An 18970-nucleotide genomic window follows, 5' to 3' on the forward strand; every position below is an offset into this window, starting at 1 on the left:
TTTTTACATGGGGTACCACATTTTTAGCCTTATAGCAGATAAGAATTAAAGTTCTCTGATGAGACTAATATGAAAGCTGATCATAAGAGACAAAGTATAGTTTTCTAACATCCATAAGAATGCTCCACATAAAGGAGAATGTTTGACTTTTGGAAATCCCAGAAGAGGGACTCTTATAATAGGTTTTACACTGCCTCAATTTAAGCAAGCATATAAAATGGAAAATGGTATTTAAAGGAACATAAAGATATTAATTAAAAAGGACTTACTGAAATGCCAGGGCTATGATGACTTCTGAAAATCAAATTAAAGAGCTCTCTGATGTTTTTCGAGAATCTTCCTATGTCCCTTTCCTCAGACTGGGTGCTGGGGGGTGGGCAGGGCTGTCTCCTCTCCTCCTCTGCCTCTCTTTCTTCTTGATTGGCCTGACCCTAGGCCTGATACTCCCTTGTCCCTTCTCCAGACTTCCACTGACTTCCTCAAGGCAGAGACACCAGCTCCAACTCTGCCTACGACTCCCACATCCTTGGTCATCAGTACCACTGTGACTGTGGTCCACAATGTCACCAGCCTAGAGGTCAGTAGGAAGTGGGTGGGGCTGGAAGGGAAGGTCCCTGGGCAGGGGTGGAAGCAGAGAATGAAAAGATCAGGGGCAAACTGTCTCAATGTCCTCAGCGGGGGCTGGACCCTGGCAATGGAACTGAACTGAGGACCCTGGAGACCAAGTTAGCTGGACAGGATGAGGAAGGAGGTGGCCCTACCGTGGGCCCTGGCTTCCGGGCAGCAGAACAGTCATCGCGGGCTCAGTTCCAGATCTTTCCTGTGAGTCTGGGTGAATGGGTTAGGTGTAGGGGGAAGGACTCCTGCCAGGAGCCACACACAGTTACACTCTCTCTCTTGCCTTCTTTTTACCCTGCCTGGAATGCCTTCCCACAAGCCAGTGCAGTTAACAAATATTTATTGACAGACACTGTGCTAATGTGACAGGCATTGTGCTAACAGAAAACTGTGGGTAGGGTGATTCATTCAACTTTTAGTCTAAGTGTGATGAGATGCCCCTGGAGATGGAACAGGATCTGATTTGGAGTTTTAAACTCTATCTGGCTGCTGAACAGCATATGGGCTGTAGGGGGAGCCAGAGGGGCAGTCTCTGCAACAGAGAGTGGTGACCAGGGGGAGGGCACTGGAGATGGGGATAGAGAAAAGTGGACAAATTTGGGCCATGCTACATTTTAGTCTTGGTTCTGGAGGTGGAGAAAGATGCAAGGATTACTGGGTAGATGCATGATGGGACCATCCAGTAAGATGGGGAAGCCCGAGGGAGAAGCAGGTGGAAAATGTCAAGGATCTCATTTTGGATGTGCTACATTGGCAACCTCTGGTTGGCATCCAAATGGAGATGTCAAGTGGGTGACTGGTTAGAAAATTCTGGAGTTCAAGGGAGGAGGTTTAGGCAGGAGATGACTTGGGACTCACCAATGGTGAGATACTATCTTCAGCCAAGGAATTATATGAAATTGGCTAGGAAAATAATGTAGACAGAAAATGGGGTCCAGATTCTAGCCTTGGTGTTGGACAGGGGAGGAGGTGAAGAGCTCTAACTTACCCTGAGTGTCTGTTATGTGCCAAACATTATTTTAACTTATTCCTATTATCATGGGATTTGTATAATCATTATTCACCCATCGACTTTACAGGAAAGGCTCTAGAAGTTGAATAAGTTGTCCAACATTGCTCAGCTAGTGAGAGGCAGCCCCAGGATTAGGACCCCATTCATCATGGTCAAGCTGCAGCTGGAAGCTGAGTTGCTCAGAAATATTCGTTGAAGAAAGGACAGCAGAGGCAGCTCAGAGGGTGGATTCTTGTGCACATGCCTGCGTGCGTGTGTGCGTGCGTGCGTGCGTGCATGCGTGTGTGCGTGTGTGTGCGTGTGTGTGTGTGTGTGTGTGTGTGGGAGAGAGAGAGAGAGAGAGAGAGAGAGAGAGAGAGAGAGAGAGAGAGAGAGAAAGAGAGAGAGAGAAAGAGACAGGTTGGTTCCCCAGGAATTCTGCATCTGAGTTTCAGGGCTCACATCTGTTTTCTCTCCACCCCTATCCCAGGGCTCTAGAGAAAAGGGAGCAAAAGGAGAACCTGCAGTGATTGAACAGGTGACGGGCCTGGGGTTGGGAGGAAGTGGTGAAACCTGGGATAGAATGGGGTCACACTCATTTCTCCCTCAGGGACAGCAATTCGAGGGACCTCCTGGAGCCCCAGGACCCCGAGTGAGTTACATCTGCATTCCCCTCTTCCTCTTTCTCTCTTTCTCTTCAGTTGGAGTATTTGAGCCCCTGGGGTGAGGAGTTGAGATGTAATATTGCCAGGTCACTTGAAGACTATTGGACATTCAAGGCTCATAGGATGAATCAAAACAGGGATTGGGGTATAAAGGGGGTAGATGTGGATTAGCATATTATTAGGGGGGCAGGAATGGCTCAGTGGTGGGGAGGGAGGTCAGCATGGGGTCGGGGTCAGTAATGGGTCAGGAGTCAGCCTGGTTCAAACTTTGCACTTCTCATGACTTCTGTTCCTCTGTCCTCAACAGGGGGTAGTTGGCCCCTCAGGCCCCCCTGGACCCCCAGGATTCCCTGGGGATCCTGGTCTACAGGTAAGAGACTTCCCCAGGGTATATCCTTCTGGGGGAGTGAGGTTTCAGGCCATGGAGCTGAGGCTGAGAGCATGAATGTCTGAACATGGGTCTGAGAGCCTGGGACTGCGGACACCATGCTGGAGCCGGCACTGAGTCCCTGCTGTTCCCCTCTCTCCTCATCTGTGAATTGCCACTCTTGCTCCTTTTCTGTCTCTGGGGTCCTGTCTCCTGCTTTTCTCCCTCCGTCTGTCTCTGTTTCTGAGTGTTGTTCATCCCTGTTTTTCTCCCTATGTCTCTGTGTCTCTGTTTCTTCGTCTCTTTTCTGTTTGTCTCTGCCACTTTTTATGATCCTCCCTCCCTTCCTCCCGCCTCTCTCTGTCTTTCTCTTGTCTGCTCTCTGTCTCTTTCTGTCTCTCCCCTCCTCCACCTTTCTATCTGTCTCTCTCCTCTCTGTTTCTCCCTGCCTCCCTCTCTCCATTTCTCTGCCTCTGCCCCTCTCTGTCTCTCTCCTCTTTCCTCCTCTGTCTCTCTCTGTCCCCTCCTGCCTCTCTGTGTCTCTCCCACTCCCAGGGCCCTGCTGGCCTCCCAGGAATCCCTGGCATAGATGGGATCCAGGGCCTGCCAGGCACTGTGATCATGATGCCGGTAAGAGGGAGACAGGGCGGCACAGCCTCGTGGGGTGTAGCCTCTCCTTGGGGCTCCCCTTACTACCAGTTGCTCCCTAGTTCCAGTTTGCGAGCAGCTCACTCAAAGGACCCGCAGTCTCCTTCCAACAGGCCCAGGCTCAGGCAATACTGCAGCAGGCTCAGGTGTGTGGACGATGATCAGGGGACTAACAGGAGGTGGTGGGAGGACACCGAGAGAATGACAGAGATGGGGATACTAGAGGGTTAGTTAGCAGACATTTCTCTCCTGAAGATGCACTTGGCGGGGTGTGTGTGTAGGGAGGATCTTGCTGGAGACCTGAGGCTCTGTTTCCCTCTGTCTTTCCAGCTCTCTATGAAAGGCCCTCCTGGCCCAGTGGGGCTCACTGGACGCCCAGGCCCCGTGGTGAGTCAGGAGGCTGCATGGAGGAGGGAGATACATCAGTGAAGGGGGAACCTACTCTAATCGCATTATCTCTTCTCTTCTTCCAAGGGTCTCCCTGGGTATCCAGGTCTGAAAGGAGAGATGGGAGAAATGGGACCACAGGTGAGACTGGTGGGGTTCGGACAGGATTGCATGAAGGATCTTTCTCCAGGGAAAATGACAAAGGGGCTGGGGGTATGCTGGCACTTGTTGCCTTTCTTAGAGAATGACTTAAAATAAGTTCTTCCCCCTTTTCATTCTCTTCTAGGGTCCCCGAGGCCTTCAGGGACCTCTTGGGCCCCCTGGACGAGAGGGCAAGATGGTGAGTGACTCCTAGGTCCTCAGGTCACTTTATTCATTGTTCGACACCTAGCATGAACCTGGCTTTGTGATCCCAGGGTCTGCTGTTGTCATTGGTGGGATAGGAGCAGAGGACAGAGAATGGCAGCTTCCCTGAATGTGTGGCAAAGAGTATGGTGAGGTCACAGAGTCAAGGGGAACTTACCAGAGGGAACGAGGCTTGAACTGAGATCCAAGGTAGAACCAGGTAAACAGGAGAGGAAGAACATTCCAAGAGGAAGGAACAACATGTGAAAAAGAGCAGTCTGACATGTGGGAGAAATGACGAAGAGGATAGTTCCGGATGGTTTTAAGTGCTGGGAGAAACATACAGCGGGGCAGTTAATGGAGACCGAAGATGCGGGCTCTTAATTTTTTGTGATGATGGTAACTTGGACTAGAGAAAGGGCAATGGTTCTAAAAAATAATGGGTAGGTTTTAGATATATTTGGAAGGTTAAATTAACACATAAAGAAGCCTCCAGCGCAAGACTCTGCATGAGGAATATGCTTTTAAAAAAAGGTAGTAGGTATCTTGATGATGTCACTTCCCCTATAGGGCCGCTCTGGAGCGGATGGGGCTCGGGGCCTCCCAGGGGACACAGGACCCAAGGTAGGTGATGGGACCAGGGCTGGGATTTGGAGGGATCGTGAGGGTCAAGGACTCAAGGCTCAGCTGGTGTCTCTGTGCAGGGTGACCGGGGCTTTGATGGCCTGCCAGGGTTGCCTGGTGAGAAGGGCCAAAGGGTGAGTGTGTGAAGCCTCTCCCCTGCGTCCAAGCCTGCCCCTCGCCTCTCATGAGTGTGTGAGGCCCCTCCCCACCGCCTGATATTCATGCCGCCGCCCCCACCCCCAATCCCAGTGTTCAAGCCTCCTTCTCTGTGTCTGAGTCCTCACGCTTTAGGCCCTGTGTTCTTTCCTGGGGTGGGGGTGAGGGGCTGATCTCCACACCAATCTTTCCTCTCTGGACTCCCTCTGTTTCCTACTCCAGGGTGACTTTGGCCATGTGGGACAACCTGGTCCTCCAGGAGAAGATGGTGAGAAGGTAGGTTTGGAAGAGAGTTAGGAGATGGTTTAGAAGCTGGAAAGCCAGAATGAGAGTCAGAGAGGAGTAGAGTATTCAAGGGGCAGATGAGGGGTAAGGTTCTGTGCTGGAGGGCCAGAAGGCCCCAGTGAGGCTCCAAGAGACAGACTGAGAGAGGGGGGCTAGTACAGGTGATAGGATGTGAGACTCAGGATGGCAGGTTTGGGGTCAGGGGCCTGAATTGAATCGTATGTGCGCAGTCGGCTTGACCCTGTCTCATTCTCTGACTCAGGGATCCCCTGGAAGGGGCTGCCCAGATGAGAGAAGGTGGTTCTCTGAGGGTCATACCTTCCCCCTCCCCAATAATGACACTTTCCCACAGGGAGCACAGGGACCTCCAGGGCCCACTGGCCAGGCTGGGGAGCCGGTGAGTATCAGGGACCCCTGAACCTCTTGACCTGTGCAGGGGACAGAAGCCAGGACTCATGAGGCCTTAGAGAGTGATGTTGGAATAACACCCCTACTTCCTCATAGGGCCCGCGAGGACTGATAGGCCCTAGAGGCTCCCCTGGCCCCCTGGGCTCCCCGGTGAGAATGTCGCTGTCTCTCTGCCTCACTGCCCGTCTTCTCGCCTTTCGCCTCTGCATGTCCACTCTCGTTGCCTGGTTTCTTCTCTGCCCACTTGCCTTTCCACCTGTACCTTGCAGTGTCTCAGACTCAGGCTCCTGTGAATGTGTCTGCCCTTGTCTCACAGCCTCTCCTTTCCCAGGGTGTAGTTGGAATTGATGGTGCTCCAGGTGCCAAAGGAAACGTGGTATGTGTTCTACCCTCTGACCCCTCATACTTTCTGACCCTCTGAACCATGACTATCCCTACCCTTGTCTCCTCCCATGACCCCACATTTCAGCTTCACTGACGCTTTGAAACCATGATCCCCTCCAGCTTCATGGGAACCCCACTTTCTTCCCAGGGTCCTCCAGGAGAACCAGGCCCTCCAGGACAGCAGGGAAATCCTGGGTCTCAGGTTTGAGCTCTCTTTCCCAATAACATGGGGCAGTGATGGTCGGCCTAAGCTAGAGACTACTCCCACTCTCCCCGGCCACGGCACCCACCACCCCACCACCCCACCACCCCACCACCCCACCACCCCACCACCCCTTTCTCACTCCTTTTTTTTTGTCCCCAGGGACTCCCTGGCCCCCAGGGACCCATTGGCACTCCTGGGGAGAAGGTGAGTGACAGTTCTATGTGCCCACTCCCCAATGTCTTCTTGTTTCTTTTAATTCTCTCTGTAGGGAAAGCTTCCCTTCCCTTTTGTTAGCCCTGGATAACAAATGATCAATTGCAACATTCCCTAAATAACCTCAGCATTACAACATGCCATTGTTGGGGGAGGTAGGTTGGGAGAAATTGAAAGCCACCAAAGCTAGCTCACATCAGGGGATATTGTCAGGATACAGAGGAATCCTCAGAAGCCAGGCATAGAAAGTATTACCAAGACTCATGGGTCAAGGAAAGCCTTTTCTCTGGAGTCCTATAGTGTCAACTTTGTTCTGCTGCGTGTTTTCATCTCTCCTGGCAGACGGACTTCCTTCTGTACATATCTTAGTCTGTCCTTACCCGAACTTTCATTTCCACATGATCTTGTGCTGCTTTGTTACCATTTCAGCCCCAGCTCCTCATGACCTTATAGTTTCTTTACCCAAATCCATCTGATCATAGTTTCTATCAGGTAATTTTCAGAAGAGAATCTGATTGGGTCAGCAGGGCCTGCTTCTGGACCTGCAAACTATTTGCAGGACATAGAGGATCGCCTCAGGCCTGCCAAGGCCCATCCTTCTTTAGATGAAACTGTAGGTGGGAGGTACTTTTAAAGAAAGGGATGTGGCTGGGGAGCCCTCACCCCAACATGTCTCTCACACTGTCTTTACATTCCTTGTCTCAATCCTCCCAGAGGTGGAGGGTTTCCTAGGCTCAGAGAAGGGAGGGGGTTTGGCTAGGGTCACACGGCGAGTCTGGGCAGGCTTAGGGAAAGATTTCCTGGCTCATGGGATCTGGTTGTTATGGAACTGTGATGTTGCTGCACGTCTGAGTAGGGCTGTTCCTGGTGGAATGCCAGGCTCTGAGACCCTCCGTCTCCTCCTCCCATTCATTATTTTTCAGGGTCCTCCTGGAAACCCAGGAATTCCAGGCCTCACAGGAGCTGATGGCCCTCCAGTGAGAATTGGGAGCTGGAAGGGGGAGGAAAAAGAACAGGGAGGCTTGGGAATTTGGATGGTAAATGTAGGTCTCCGACAACTTAGAACGTTTTTCCCCCAGGGTCACCCAGGCCATGAGGGCCCCACAGGAGAGAAAGGAGCCCAGGTAAGTGATCTGGAGAGAGGCTGGGTAGAGGATGAGGGTTGGTAGGCAAGGCCAGGAGTCTGGGACTAATGGGGAGAGAGGTGAGGGCACTGAGAACACAGAAGGAGAAAGGACAGGATGGCACTAACCTTCTCTTCATCTCAGGGTCTGCCAGGGTCAGCAGGCCCTCTGGGCTACCCTGGACCTCGGGGCGTGAAGGTAGGTAATACTAGCAGCCTGCAAGTTGGGGTGAGTTGTCAGCATTGGCTGAGGGGAACGAGCTCCATCGGAAATGTCTGCATGTATGATGAGAGGAATCGGTCTGCCAGGCAAGGTGTAGTGGGAGCAGAGATTGGGTCTGAGTGGCAATATATGTGTGTGTTACTTGGGAGCTGAACAGCCAAAGGACAGCATTACAGTGTAGTCATTGCCGTGTAGTTGAGAACGGTTAAGCTTATTTGAGGCTGAATCCATTTCACTGTAAGCATATATGCCACATGCAAGTCCAGGTCAGCACATTGTAGTCAGCAGAGGGTTATTTTATGTTCAAGCCTAGAGCCACACCATCTATAAGCACAGCAATGTGGAGACACACTGAGAACCACACTGTGGCTAAATAGTGGTGCACTCTTGACCAATGGTAGGGACATCAGAATTCACATCTATACGGTAGCTGAGCCCAGTTACACTGTAGCCAAATACAAGTACGCATTACCTGTGACCTAAGAACAGAATTTGGTGGTAGCCAAGAGCCAACTTTTCACATTTTTGTGTTTTGTAGGCAAGCTCAGTTATACTGTAACCAGGGAGAAGGCTACATTGCAGCTGGCCAGAGTCCTGGGGGTGACCTAACTCAGAGTTACATTGTAGCCAGGCACCATTATACATAATTGAAGCCTTTGTTATAGCTGAGTCTAGTTACAGAGTAGCCAGGGCCAGAAAATAATTGTTGCTCAGGTCAGTTACATTGTGGTCAAGTGAATTGTCATGCTATTGTCAAAGTACATAGATAGTATCCTAGTATAACTGTAGTTTCTGAGCTCAGTTACATTGTAGCCAAGTGCAGCTATTTTTGGGGCCTAAGCCCAGAGTTTGGTATGAGCAGCATCTGGGCTTGCACTGAGCAATCTTGCTATAGCCAAGTACAGATTGGCTTTGTTGCCAGGCACAGAGTCACATTGTAGCCAGCACAATGAGGAACATTCCTTTGCCTTTAGAGTAAGGCTGGGGCCTGGAATGTTCATCCCTCTTCTCCTGCCAGAAGGAACTGTGGACACAGTGTCCCGGGAGATGGGAATTAATTACTTGGAAATTTGGCCTTTCTTGCACATCCTCACACAGATGACCTTGGGAGGCTGCCAGTAAAGAAGGAACAGGGGAAAGGCAGCTTCTTGCATATCAGATTAGCAGGCTTTGGGGAAAGATAATTTCCTCTGAGGCTGCCCCCAACCTGCTCCAGTTCAATATCCTCTTGGGATTGTTCTGTCTGTTTTTGGGCAGGGGACTGAGTTTGGGGCCCTTTTTAAGCTGGGGAGGGAACTGAGAGCTTTTGTTATTTTTCAGGGTACCTCTGGCAATCGGGGTCTTCAGGGGGAGAAAGGCGAGAAGGTGAGATGGGAGAGGATTCTTGGCTTGGGGGAAGCCCAAATATGGGGTTCTGCCTGTGTCTCTTCCCTGAAACCCTGACCTCTGGCCTCCATACTCTCTTCCATTCAGGGAGAGGATGGCTTCCCAGGCTTCAAGGGTGATGGGGGGCTTAAAGGTGATCGGGTAAGGTGATCTCCAGATGAGGGGTTTGGTGGGTCTGGGGGACTTGAGGAAGACAGGGAGGGGGCGAGCTAGGCCTAAGACAGGAGAGACAAAGGAACTGATATCAGGGTCTCTCCTTTCTATTCCAGGGGCAGCCCGGACCCCCAGGTCCCCGGGGAGAGGATGGTCCTGAAGGGCTGAAAGGGCAGGAGGGGCTGGCTGGCGAGGAGGGGCCCCCAGGCTCAGCTGGAGAGAAGGCAAGTGGTCCTTGGTTGCCCCCTCTAGTCTACCCTCTCGCTTCTTATCCTGTGGTCAAGGTGTTCCCCTACCTTTTGCTTCTGCCCTCTGCTCTTTTATCTCCTACCTCTGGAGACTTCTTACCCTGCTTATCGACTCCTTTAATTCCTCATCCCAGCATTATAGAGCAATTCCATGCAGATTATCTGATTTTTATCCCCATAACTGTCACATGCAACAAGCATTCAACTCTCCATTTTACTGAGATAAGGAAACTGAGATTTGGGTTGTTTGAATGAGCTGCCCAAAGACAGGACCCTAGCAGGCAGGAGCCATATTTGCCTGAATCTCACCCCGTTGCCTCTTCCACCATGCCCCAGCCATCCTGCCCTTTCCTCTCTGATTCAAGGTTGCAATTTCTGATCTCCTGATCTTTGTTCCATAATCTTTCTACAGGGGAAGCTTGGGGTGCCAGGTCTCCCAGGTTACCCAGGGCGTCCAGGCCCTAAGGTAAGAAGCTAGGGGGCTGGAGGAGGGCAAGGGCAGGGTTCAGAGACCCCCTGATTAACATCTGGGGATCAGGGTTGTGGTCTGGGCATGATCTATCTATACCCCATGGATCATTGATAAACAGCATAAGATATGGGCTTTGGCAACAGACATACTTGGGCTCAAATACCCATTCCTTAGCTGCTATGTGACCCTGGGCAAGTCACTTGAGTCCATTATTTTCAGTTGCACAATGGAGATACCAGCAGTATTTATTTCATCCATTTGATTCTAATAATGATGAATTTTAAGATAATAAAATTGTAGGATCCTTCTTATTTGGCATTATTGAAACTGATTCAAAGTCGGTAAGGGGGAGACTCATAAAAATACATCTTACAGGTCTTGAATTAGTTATAACTGGCAATAAAATGTACTTATATAAAAATGTACATTGTTTGCCAATGTTTTGATGGATGAGGCTACTGATTAGACATGTCTTTCTGCCAGAGCTACACCCATATTACATCACTGATGATTTATAGTTTTTGTTTATATAAAGTGGAGGAGAAACTTAAAGACACTTGGAAAGAAATCTTAGTGAAAATCCTTCCACAGTTTCATGATTTTGCCCTCTCAAGCTGGCACAGTTACCTTGCCCATGTTTAATTTCACCACATTTTTTTTTTAGTGACTTCCTTTTATATTGGATCTGTTTCATTTAATTTAGACTTGATAGATGTCTTTCTTTTCCTTTCTGCATTTGATCAATTTTTGTAAACTTTCATTAAGTCACATGACTTCAATAACAAGGGCAACTGACATAAGTAGGTTTGGGAATAAACTCAAGGCACCACAGTTAAGAACTGAACTCAGCCTGTGGGAGAAGTTCATGGAAGTTAGAGCAAAGCCACCTAGCCAGGATTGGTCAGTGTGTCTTGGGCATCAAGCAATGCATTATAGGAGGCATGGTGTGTCAGTTAAGTTGAAGTCAGTGTCTTAGTCAGCTTGGGCTGCTATCACAAATATACCTTAGACTGGGTGCCTTAAACAACAGAAATTCATTTCTCACAGTTCTGGAGGGCAGAAGTCTGTGTTCAGAATGCCAGCATGGTTAGATTCTAGTGAGGGCTCTCTTTCTAGACAACTGTCTTCTCTCTGTGTTCTCACATGGTGGAATGAGAGGAAATGAGAGAGAGAGAGAGAGAGAGAGAGAGAGAGAGAGAGAGAAAGAGAGAGAGAGAGAGAGATCTAGTCTCCTCCTCTTCTTTTAAAGGCAATGATCTCATTCATGAAGCCTCCACTATTGTGACTTAATAACCCCCCAAAGATCTCACCTCCAGATACCATCACACTGGAGATTAGGGCTTCAGTATGTGAATTTTGAGGAGTATATATTCAGTCCATAGCAGGTAGTAATAATTATAAATAACAACACTGTCAGCTAACATTTCTTGAGCACTTTGTAGGTACCAAGTAATGTGTAAAACACTTTGCACATATTATACTATTTAAGCCTTGCCAAAACCTTATGAGGGAAATACTGTTAGTAACCTCAGGGTACAAACAAGGAGACTGATGCTCAGAGGGCTTAAACCATTTGTCCGGGGCCACACAACTAGTCCAGTGGTGGATCTGGGATTTAAAACAGTGAGGAGTAGGAAGGGGACATCAGAGCCTGTGATGTTTTCCTCCAGGTGGAGGGAGGATGACTCCAAGATGGACAGGACAAGGCGGACTAGAGTAGGTTAGTTAACAAACATTGAGGAAGCATCCACTACGTGCCAGGCAGTGGAGAATAAGAACAGTATATTCTAGTGGGGAAAACAGACATTGACTAAGTAAGCAAGTGAATAAGGTTGTTTTGATACAAATATTATGGGGGAAACAAAGTAGAACGATGTGATAGACAGAAGGTGACTTGGAGGAAGTGGTGTCAGGAAGCTGGGAGATGACATCTGACTGGTAGCTGACTCTGTGGAGACCTGAAAGAAGAGCATTTTAGGCAAAGGATGCAGCCAGTGCAAAGGCCTTGGGGCAGGAGCGCACTCATGTCCCCTGAGTAGTGTTGAGGAGGTTGGAATGGAATGAGCAAGGGGGAAGGGTAGGGGAGAGGAGGGCGAAGGACTGCCTTGGAGGAGGTTGGGGCTGGAGGAACCAAAGAAGCTCTGCAATCTGTGGCCTGGAAAGGTCTGAAAGGATGGGGTGGTTGAATGAGGTGAGGGGCCGACGTTGTCCACCAGCCATTCCTCACCCCCATCTCTTCTCTTTCATTCTCTCTACTCAGGGGTCTATTGGCCTTCCCGGTCCCCTGGGACCATTGGGAGAGAAAGGGAAGCGGGTGAGTTGTGATTGGAGGGGGCAGGGAGAGATGGGCTTACCTGGGGGAGGAGCATTTGCTGCTGTGCATGACGGTGGGCCCCTGAGCACCTGTGTCTGTGCCTGGAAGGACATATCTCCCATGTGCAATGCAGGACCCATGCAGGTGACCCTGCCTGGCATTACGGCACATGTACATGTTTGCATGTATGTCTCCTGTGCAAATTAGATGGAATCTGTGTGCTGCGGCCTGTGGGCCTTCAACTGAGTGAATAGGACATGTATACACTGTGTGACTGTGGACATATATGTGTGTGAGGGACAGGTATACGTGTGTGAAAGGATATCATATACCCATGTCTGTGTATTTTTATGTCCACAGAGTGACTGTATATACATGCATGCATTACTTTGCCCTGTAAATGCACATTGTGTATATATACGTGAGTGTATATATATTGTGTTGATCAGGACTGTATCCTCAGATGAATCCATGCATGCATGTGTTTATATCGAGTGTACACATGTTTAAGGGACATATTGCATGATGAGCTCCATGATCTCTCAGGGCATGCTGCCATGGCGTGCAGTCATGTGTGCATACTGTGCACCTCTGATAAATAGGTGTCCATGTGGGTGAACACATTTATATGTGTGGATCCTATAGGTGCAGTCATGCATGTAATTAGATGTCTGTGATCTTTGTGTGGTTGTGTGTATAAATGAAAGGCCTGTGAATAAATGGTGGCAGACATCTTTCCAGGTCTATGACTGCGTATATTTGTGTGTTTGTGTCATGTGTTTGCACCATAACGCTCTTCTGCTTCCCCTTCACTTGATTTATTTTCCAGGGGAAGGCAGGGCAGCCGGGTCTGGAAGGAGAGCGAGGACCACCAGTAAGAACACGGAGAGCTCCCCCCACCTCACAGGGCCTTTAGGGGGCAGGGCTGGAAGAGGGGCTATGAGAAGAAAGATGGTAGGGAAGTCATGAGTGGCCAAGGAAGAGGGTTTAGGTTATTTCAGTGTACCTGGTGGAGCAAGAGGGGAGTCACAGAAGGAGGGGCCCAGAGGACTTGATCTCACCTCCCAGGCTTCCCTACCCTCTCACTTCTACTCTTTACTTCTTTTCTATTTAGGGCTCTCGTGGAGAAAGGGGGCAACCAGGTGCCACGGGGCAACCAGGCCCCAAGGTATGGGGTTCGGTGGGTGGTCAGGCCCCCTAGGCAGGCCCTCCATGCCAGGCTTACCAAGCCCTTCCCGGTCTCTCCTGGTTGAGTTTGTTCTGTGGCCTGAATCTCATTTACTCTGTCCTAGGGGGATGTGGGCCAGGATGGGGCCCCTGGGATCCCTGGAGAAAAGGTGAGTATGTGTGTGTGTGTGTTTCTAGGTAATAGTCAAACCCAGGAGGTAGGGAGACATTATAACAGTGGAAAGAGCACAGCCTCTGAAGGCAGAGAGCCATGAGTTCAAATCCTACAGTGTCCACTTACTGGTTGTATGACCTTGGACAAATCATGTAACCTCTCTGGCCCTCAGTTTTCCCCTTATAAGATGGGAATAACCACAGTCCCCACTCAAGGGCTGCAATGGCTAATGAAATGACTTCCGAGTACAGAGTGCTTGGCCCCGTGCCTAGCATGAAAAGGTGCTGAATGTGTGCTAGTTCTTGTTATTGTGTGGAGCTCAGGGGGCAAGGCAGGAGGAATGAGAAATGCCTTCTGGTTCCATTTCAGGGCCACCCAGGCCTGCAAGGCCCCCCTGGATTCTCTGGGCCCAAAGGCCCACCTGTAAGTGAGCTCGCCTGATTGAGGAGGAGGCCTGATGGGAAAGAAGTTGGGAGCGAAGAGGCTCCTTATCTTTGCCTAAACTCCCACCTTGTCCCACAGGGTCCCCAGGGGAAAGATGGGCGATCTGGGCACCCTGGACAGAGAGGAGAACTGGTGAGTGGCCCCTTGGCCTATAGCCCTGTTAAGCTCTCCATTTCTTCTCCCCATGTGACACCCCGTTTTAATTTTTCTCCCCAGGGCTTTCAAGGTCAGACAGGCCCCCCTGGACCAGTTGGTGTAGTGGGTCCTCAGGTCAGAATGAACCCTACAGGTCCCTCCAGTTTTGTACCAGTTGCAAGAGATTTGGGGGGAAGTGGATCTCAGACAGACCCCCACCCCAGACCACCTCCATTCAAGATGAGCCTTCTTCCTCTCCAGGGAAAGACAGGAGAAGCAGGACCTCTGGGTGAGAGGGGGCCTCCAGGTCCCCCTGGGCCTCCTGGTGAACAAGGTCTTCCAGGCCTAGAAGGCAGAGAGGGGGCCAAGGTGAGATACTTCTCTGTGCAAGATCTTGGTGGAGTGGCCCCAAATGTCCCTCAACTGCTCCCATGCCAGCTGAAGGCTCAGAACCAGCTCCACATGGAGGGGGGCCATATTCACAGATTGGGGGAAGACGTCCCTTCTCTGGAGCCTGACCTTCCTCCTCTGCACCTCCTGTAGGGGGAGCTGGGGCCACTGGGACCCCTTGGGAAGGAAGGGCCACCCGGACCCAGGGGCTTCCCAGGCCCCCAAGGAGCCCCTGGGGAACCCGTGAGTATCCTTTGGAGCCCCTCCTGTGTGTGTCTGGCTGGTCAGTGAAGCAGAGAAGGAAATGGGGCACTCAGGGCAGGGACATGGCAATGGCATCCTCGTTGGGGACTACCATGAAAGTAAAGGAATGGTGGCAGGGGCGGGGGGGTGGGGTGCTGGAGGAGACTGACCCTTGAACCTATGTGCCGGGAAGGAGGTGGGAACTGTGAGCCCTCCAGGGTGAAGACAGGACCTGGAGTTACCCAAAGGGATCTCTTGACTGTGAATCATTTCCTCCTTCAGGGACCTACTGGTTTGAAGGGGGACAAGGGCCCTCCAGGCTCCGTCGGGGCCAATGTAAGTGCCACCCCATCGGCTGAGTGTGGGGCATGGTGGAGGGACCTTGGGGTATCTGGGAAGCTGGGCATTGTCATGTCACTAGTTTGGGAGTCAGATAGGCCTGGGTTGCATCCAGCTCTGCCACTCACTGGCTGGGCAATCATGTCACTCTGTGAGCCTCAGTTTCTTCATCTGTAACACAACTCTTCTCATAAATTGTTATATATCTTGGTGAGATGACCTGTCTGACACATGCTTACTTCTGTGTCACATACAAACATAGAAAAACCTTTTCCTTGGAGTTTACGTTCTGGTTGGGGAGACAAGAAACAAGTGGTGATGAATACCTCGAGACAAAGGAGCAGAGTGGGGACAGGGAAGAGCAGCAGAAACAGACTGGTCAAGGAAGGGCTCCTGAGAAAGTGACATTTGAACTGAGACCTGAGTTGGTGAGGGAGGAGCTGTGTGGTTGTCTCAGGGAACAGCATTCCAGGCAGAAGGAACAGCATGTGCAAAGGCCCTGAGGAAACAGCAAGGAGACTCATGTGGCTGGAGGGGAGTGAGTGAGGGTGAGAGTGGGAGGAGGCGAGAGCAAGAAGGGGTGACGGGCAGGTCACGCAGGACCCAGAGGGCTGCCGGGAGGACTTCTCTTTGTCTTGGAGTAAGGAGGCTGTCCAGGAGGGCTGTGGGCAGAGGAGGCACTGCCCTTACTCAGGTGTCCACAGCATCTTCTGCCTATTGTGTGGGGAAGATTGGATTCGTGCTGGGAATCACTCAACCTCAGTGCCTGGAGGCTTGAAAACCCTCCAGATGTGAGAACTACTACTATTGCTATTTTTTCCTGACCCCTCACCCCTGTTTTTAGGGCTCCCCTGGGGAGCGTGGTCCTCTGGGCCCAGCAGGAAGCATTGGGCTTCCTGGCCAAAGTGGAGGCCAAGGCCCTGTGGGCCCTGCGGGTGAGAAGGGGGCCCCGGTAAGTACTCTGCCCATCCCACTTCTCAGGCGTCATCAGGACCCTACCCTCTACATATCAGGCTCCACTCCTGCCCTGGCCCCTGATGGACCCGCTTCCACTCCCCCATCAGGGTGAACGTGGCTCCTCTGGTCCCACTGGCCAAGATGGGATCCCAGGACCCCTGGGGCCTCCAGGGTCCCCGGGAGCTGTAGGACCTTCTGGCGAGGAAGGGGACAAGGTGAGAGCTCATGGAGAGGGGCTGGGGAATTCTGGGTGTGGGGAGCCCAGGTCCTTCCTCATCCTGTTTCCTCTGCAGGGGGAAGTGGGAGCCCCTGGTCACAAGGGGAGCAAGGGCGATAAGGGAGATGCGGTGAGTGGGGGGAGCCCAGTAAGGGGGTGGTCCTCAGGGAGGAGAGAAGGAGGTGGAGGAGGAGAGGGGAGGTCATGGAGCTTTCTACCTTCCTGAGTCCCATCTTGACACCTGCGAGTAACAGAAGCCGCTCAAGCTACCTGGAATGAAGGGGCCAACAGACAGAGTCGCTAGGGCCCCAGAACAATGGGGAGGGTGGTGAGGTGGTTACTCTACTCTCCCTTCCCTTGGTGGCACATCATTCTCTCTGGCTGTGACTCTGCATGGCTCTGAGGAATTGCATCCCAAGCTTCTCTTTGGAACTTCGGCCACAGCTCTGGGCATCAGCGAGCTAGCTCAGTCCAGGGTGCTTACGGGATGTCTGGAGAAAAATCCTGATGGGCCAAGCTTAGGACAGATGTCTCTGTCTGATCCCATCAACTGGTGGCTAGGAAGACAGGGTTGGGGGTTGTGCATGCAGGTGTGGGAGTGAACAGGGGGCAGTGATTGACGTGTCTGGTGCCATCCATCCCCCGATCTTGAACTTGAGGGGTTTTTCACCTTATTTCCTCCCCAGGGCCCGCCTGGACCAACAGGAATACGGGGCCCTGTGGGACACCCAGGCTCCCCGGTAGGTGCTCCGGGGTTTGTGACCAACCCCTGGATCCCTGATGGGAAGGGACAGTGTCCTACACCTGGCCTCAGGCTTGAACTCAATTCTACCCTGATTACTCCTCCACGCTGACACCTAGTATGAACTCATCCCAGAATCTGACTCAATCCCAACTTCAGCCCCAACCCTGAACCCCAATTCAGCCCTAATCATAACCCCATTCATGACCTTAATCTCAATTCCAACTCAGATCTTATCTTCAAATTTCACATTTGCCAAACCCTGGCCCAGTCCTACCCTTAACCCTAGCCTTGATCCACCCTCCAATGCTGACCCCGAACCTAAGCTCAAACTCTGACCTTGGCCCCAACATCAAACTCAATCCTAAATTCCTTCTTGACCCCATCTAACACTACTCATGACCTTGACCTCAACCTGAACCTGATTCATCACCCAACGCCCATCTCAAAACTTTGACAGAACCCTTGGCTTCATTCCCAAACTCTGACTCTTAACCCATACTCCCAACGCCAGACCCAACCCTGACTCTCCCCAAACTTAATCTCAACCCTGACTCAAACTATTAACCTCAAACCTGGCTTTGACCCTGAGCCTACTCCTAACCATTGGCCTGGACTCTAACTATGCCCTACCCTATTCTTTCTCCCAGGGAGCAGATGGGGCTCAGGGACGCCGGGGACCCCCGGGCCTCTTTGGGCAGAAAGGTGATGATGGAGTGAGAGGCTTCTTGGGGGTGATTGGCCCCCCTGGCCTGCAGGTGGGTGTCTGAGTTTGGGGGTATGACCTCTGGTTTCCCCCACCCTGTGCCCCAATCTTGCTTCTTTGTTCCACAGGGACTGCCAGGCCCTCCTGGAGAAAAGGGGGAAGTTGGAGATGTGGGGTCCATGGTATGGACAATGAGGGGCACAGTGGGAGGAGGGGAGTGACAGGGTGGGGGTGCCCATAAGATTGATGGGGGGGTGTCACAGGGCACATTGTTATTTTAAGGATCATGTGGGTCACCAGCATCAAGGGTGATGTTTGTGGTTACTGGAGCCTTTGGGGGGCACGGGGTCACTGGATGCCATTCTAACTGTCCCATAGGGCCCCCATGGAGCTCCAGGTCCTCGAGGTCCCCATGGCCCCAGCGGATCAGAGGTGAGGACTCTGGTGGTGGGGGGTCACCCAGGATGCTTCAGAGGTGGGGAATCCATTTCCCGAGAAGGGGAGGATGGGATCCCATAGTCCCCATTCTACCCCTTGCTGTCTCTCCAGGGCCCTCCAGGGCTGCCTGGAGGAGTCGGTCAGCCAGGTGCTGTGGGTGAGAAGGTGAGAGAAGGAGGGCAGGGGACTGTGTGGGGTGCGGGTTGCACAAGTCCCAATCGGGGGTGGCTGTTCTGGGGAGCTTCTCCTTGTCTGACAGGATGGGACCGCTTCTTACCCTCGCTTTGCCTCCTGCAGGGCGAACCAGGGGAGGCTGGAGACCCAGGACCCTCAGGATCCCCAGGCATCCCTGTGAGTAACTGTGTCCTGTGCCCCTGCACCCATCCCAGGGAACCCCTGACTCTTTGGCACCTCAGGCCACCAGGACCTCCGAGCAGTCCTAGGTCGCCCACTGACCCAGAATCTATGTGCTTCCTGGGCTATCTTGATGACAGAACCTTATAAGGTGTCAGGGCTGCTACATAGTTCTCCAGGTTGTCCACTGCACAAGAGTGTGAGACCAAGGGAGTAATGGGGCTCAGATCCAACGTGAACCTTGGCTTGGGATGAGCTGCCCACAGGGGTCCCTTTTAAAATTCACTCCAGGGTGCCACATGGACTAGGACAACCTTGCCCATGACCATCCCGATCCCTGATCCTATAAGCCCTATACCCTTTGACTTCTAACCCTTGGGCAATCTAGCCTACCCTGGCCCCTGATCCCAGGAAAGTCCCAGATTACCCAGATTCCTAAATCTAGCCA

The 18970-nt window shown here is 51.7% G+C and overlaps 1 protein-coding gene across 5 annotated transcripts in view; it reads left to right on the top strand.

The window, feature by feature from the left end:
* COL5A3 (collagen type V alpha 3 chain) overlaps positions 1-18970 on the top strand; it is a 36021-nt gene that overhangs the window by 7628 nt on the left and 9423 nt on the right. For 3 of the 5 annotated variants that reach the window (XM_016153434.2, XM_016153435.2, XM_016153438.2), the window contains exons 7-49: positions 464-577; positions 676-822; positions 2100-2261; positions 2582-2644; positions 3197-3271; positions 3352-3435; positions 3620-3676; positions 3764-3817; positions 3963-4016; positions 4592-4645; positions 4726-4779; positions 5024-5077; positions 5439-5483; positions 5591-5644; positions 5826-5870; positions 6027-6080; positions 6243-6287; positions 7220-7273; positions 7376-7420; positions 7565-7618; positions 8963-9007; positions 9116-9169; positions 9298-9405; positions 9842-9895; positions 12162-12215; positions 13045-13089; positions 13330-13383; positions 13508-13552; positions 13927-13980; positions 14080-14133; positions 14218-14271; positions 14398-14505; positions 14680-14769; positions 15052-15105; positions 15953-16060; positions 16173-16280; positions 16359-16412; positions 16969-17022; positions 17675-17782; positions 17859-17912; positions 18109-18162; positions 18280-18333; positions 18466-18519. In XM_016153434.2, the coding sequence (XP_016008920.2) occupies positions 464-577; positions 676-822; positions 2100-2261; positions 2582-2644; positions 3197-3271; positions 3352-3435; positions 3620-3676; positions 3764-3817; positions 3963-4016; positions 4592-4645; positions 4726-4779; positions 5024-5077; positions 5439-5483; positions 5591-5644; positions 5826-5870; positions 6027-6080; positions 6243-6287; positions 7220-7273; positions 7376-7420; positions 7565-7618; positions 8963-9007; positions 9116-9169; positions 9298-9405; positions 9842-9895; positions 12162-12215; positions 13045-13089; positions 13330-13383; positions 13508-13552; positions 13927-13980; positions 14080-14133; positions 14218-14271; positions 14398-14505; positions 14680-14769; positions 15052-15105; positions 15953-16060; positions 16173-16280; positions 16359-16412; positions 16969-17022; positions 17675-17782; positions 17859-17912; positions 18109-18162; positions 18280-18333; positions 18466-18519 (2889 nt within the window). The remainder of the gene's footprint in view (positions 1-463; positions 578-675; positions 823-2099; positions 2262-2581; positions 2645-3196; positions 3272-3351; positions 3436-3619; positions 3677-3763; positions 3818-3962; positions 4017-4591; positions 4646-4725; positions 4780-5023; positions 5078-5438; positions 5484-5590; positions 5645-5825; positions 5871-6026; positions 6081-6242; positions 6288-7219; positions 7274-7375; positions 7421-7564; positions 7619-8962; positions 9008-9115; positions 9170-9297; positions 9406-9841; positions 9896-12161; positions 12216-13044; positions 13090-13329; positions 13384-13507; positions 13553-13926; positions 13981-14079; positions 14134-14217; positions 14272-14397; positions 14506-14679; positions 14770-15051; positions 15106-15952; positions 16061-16172; positions 16281-16358; positions 16413-16968; positions 17023-17674; positions 17783-17858; positions 17913-18108; positions 18163-18279; positions 18334-18465; positions 18520-18970) is intronic. The other 2 variants (XM_016153437.2, XM_016153436.2) reach the window with 1 other exon arrangement.

This window comes from Rousettus aegyptiacus, unplaced genomic scaffold (genome assembly GCF_014176215.1).
Source record: "Rousettus aegyptiacus isolate mRouAeg1 unplaced genomic scaffold, mRouAeg1.p scaffold_m13_p_16, whole genome shotgun sequence".
Taxonomy (NCBI): domain Eukaryota; kingdom Metazoa; phylum Chordata; class Mammalia; order Chiroptera; family Pteropodidae; genus Rousettus; species Rousettus aegyptiacus.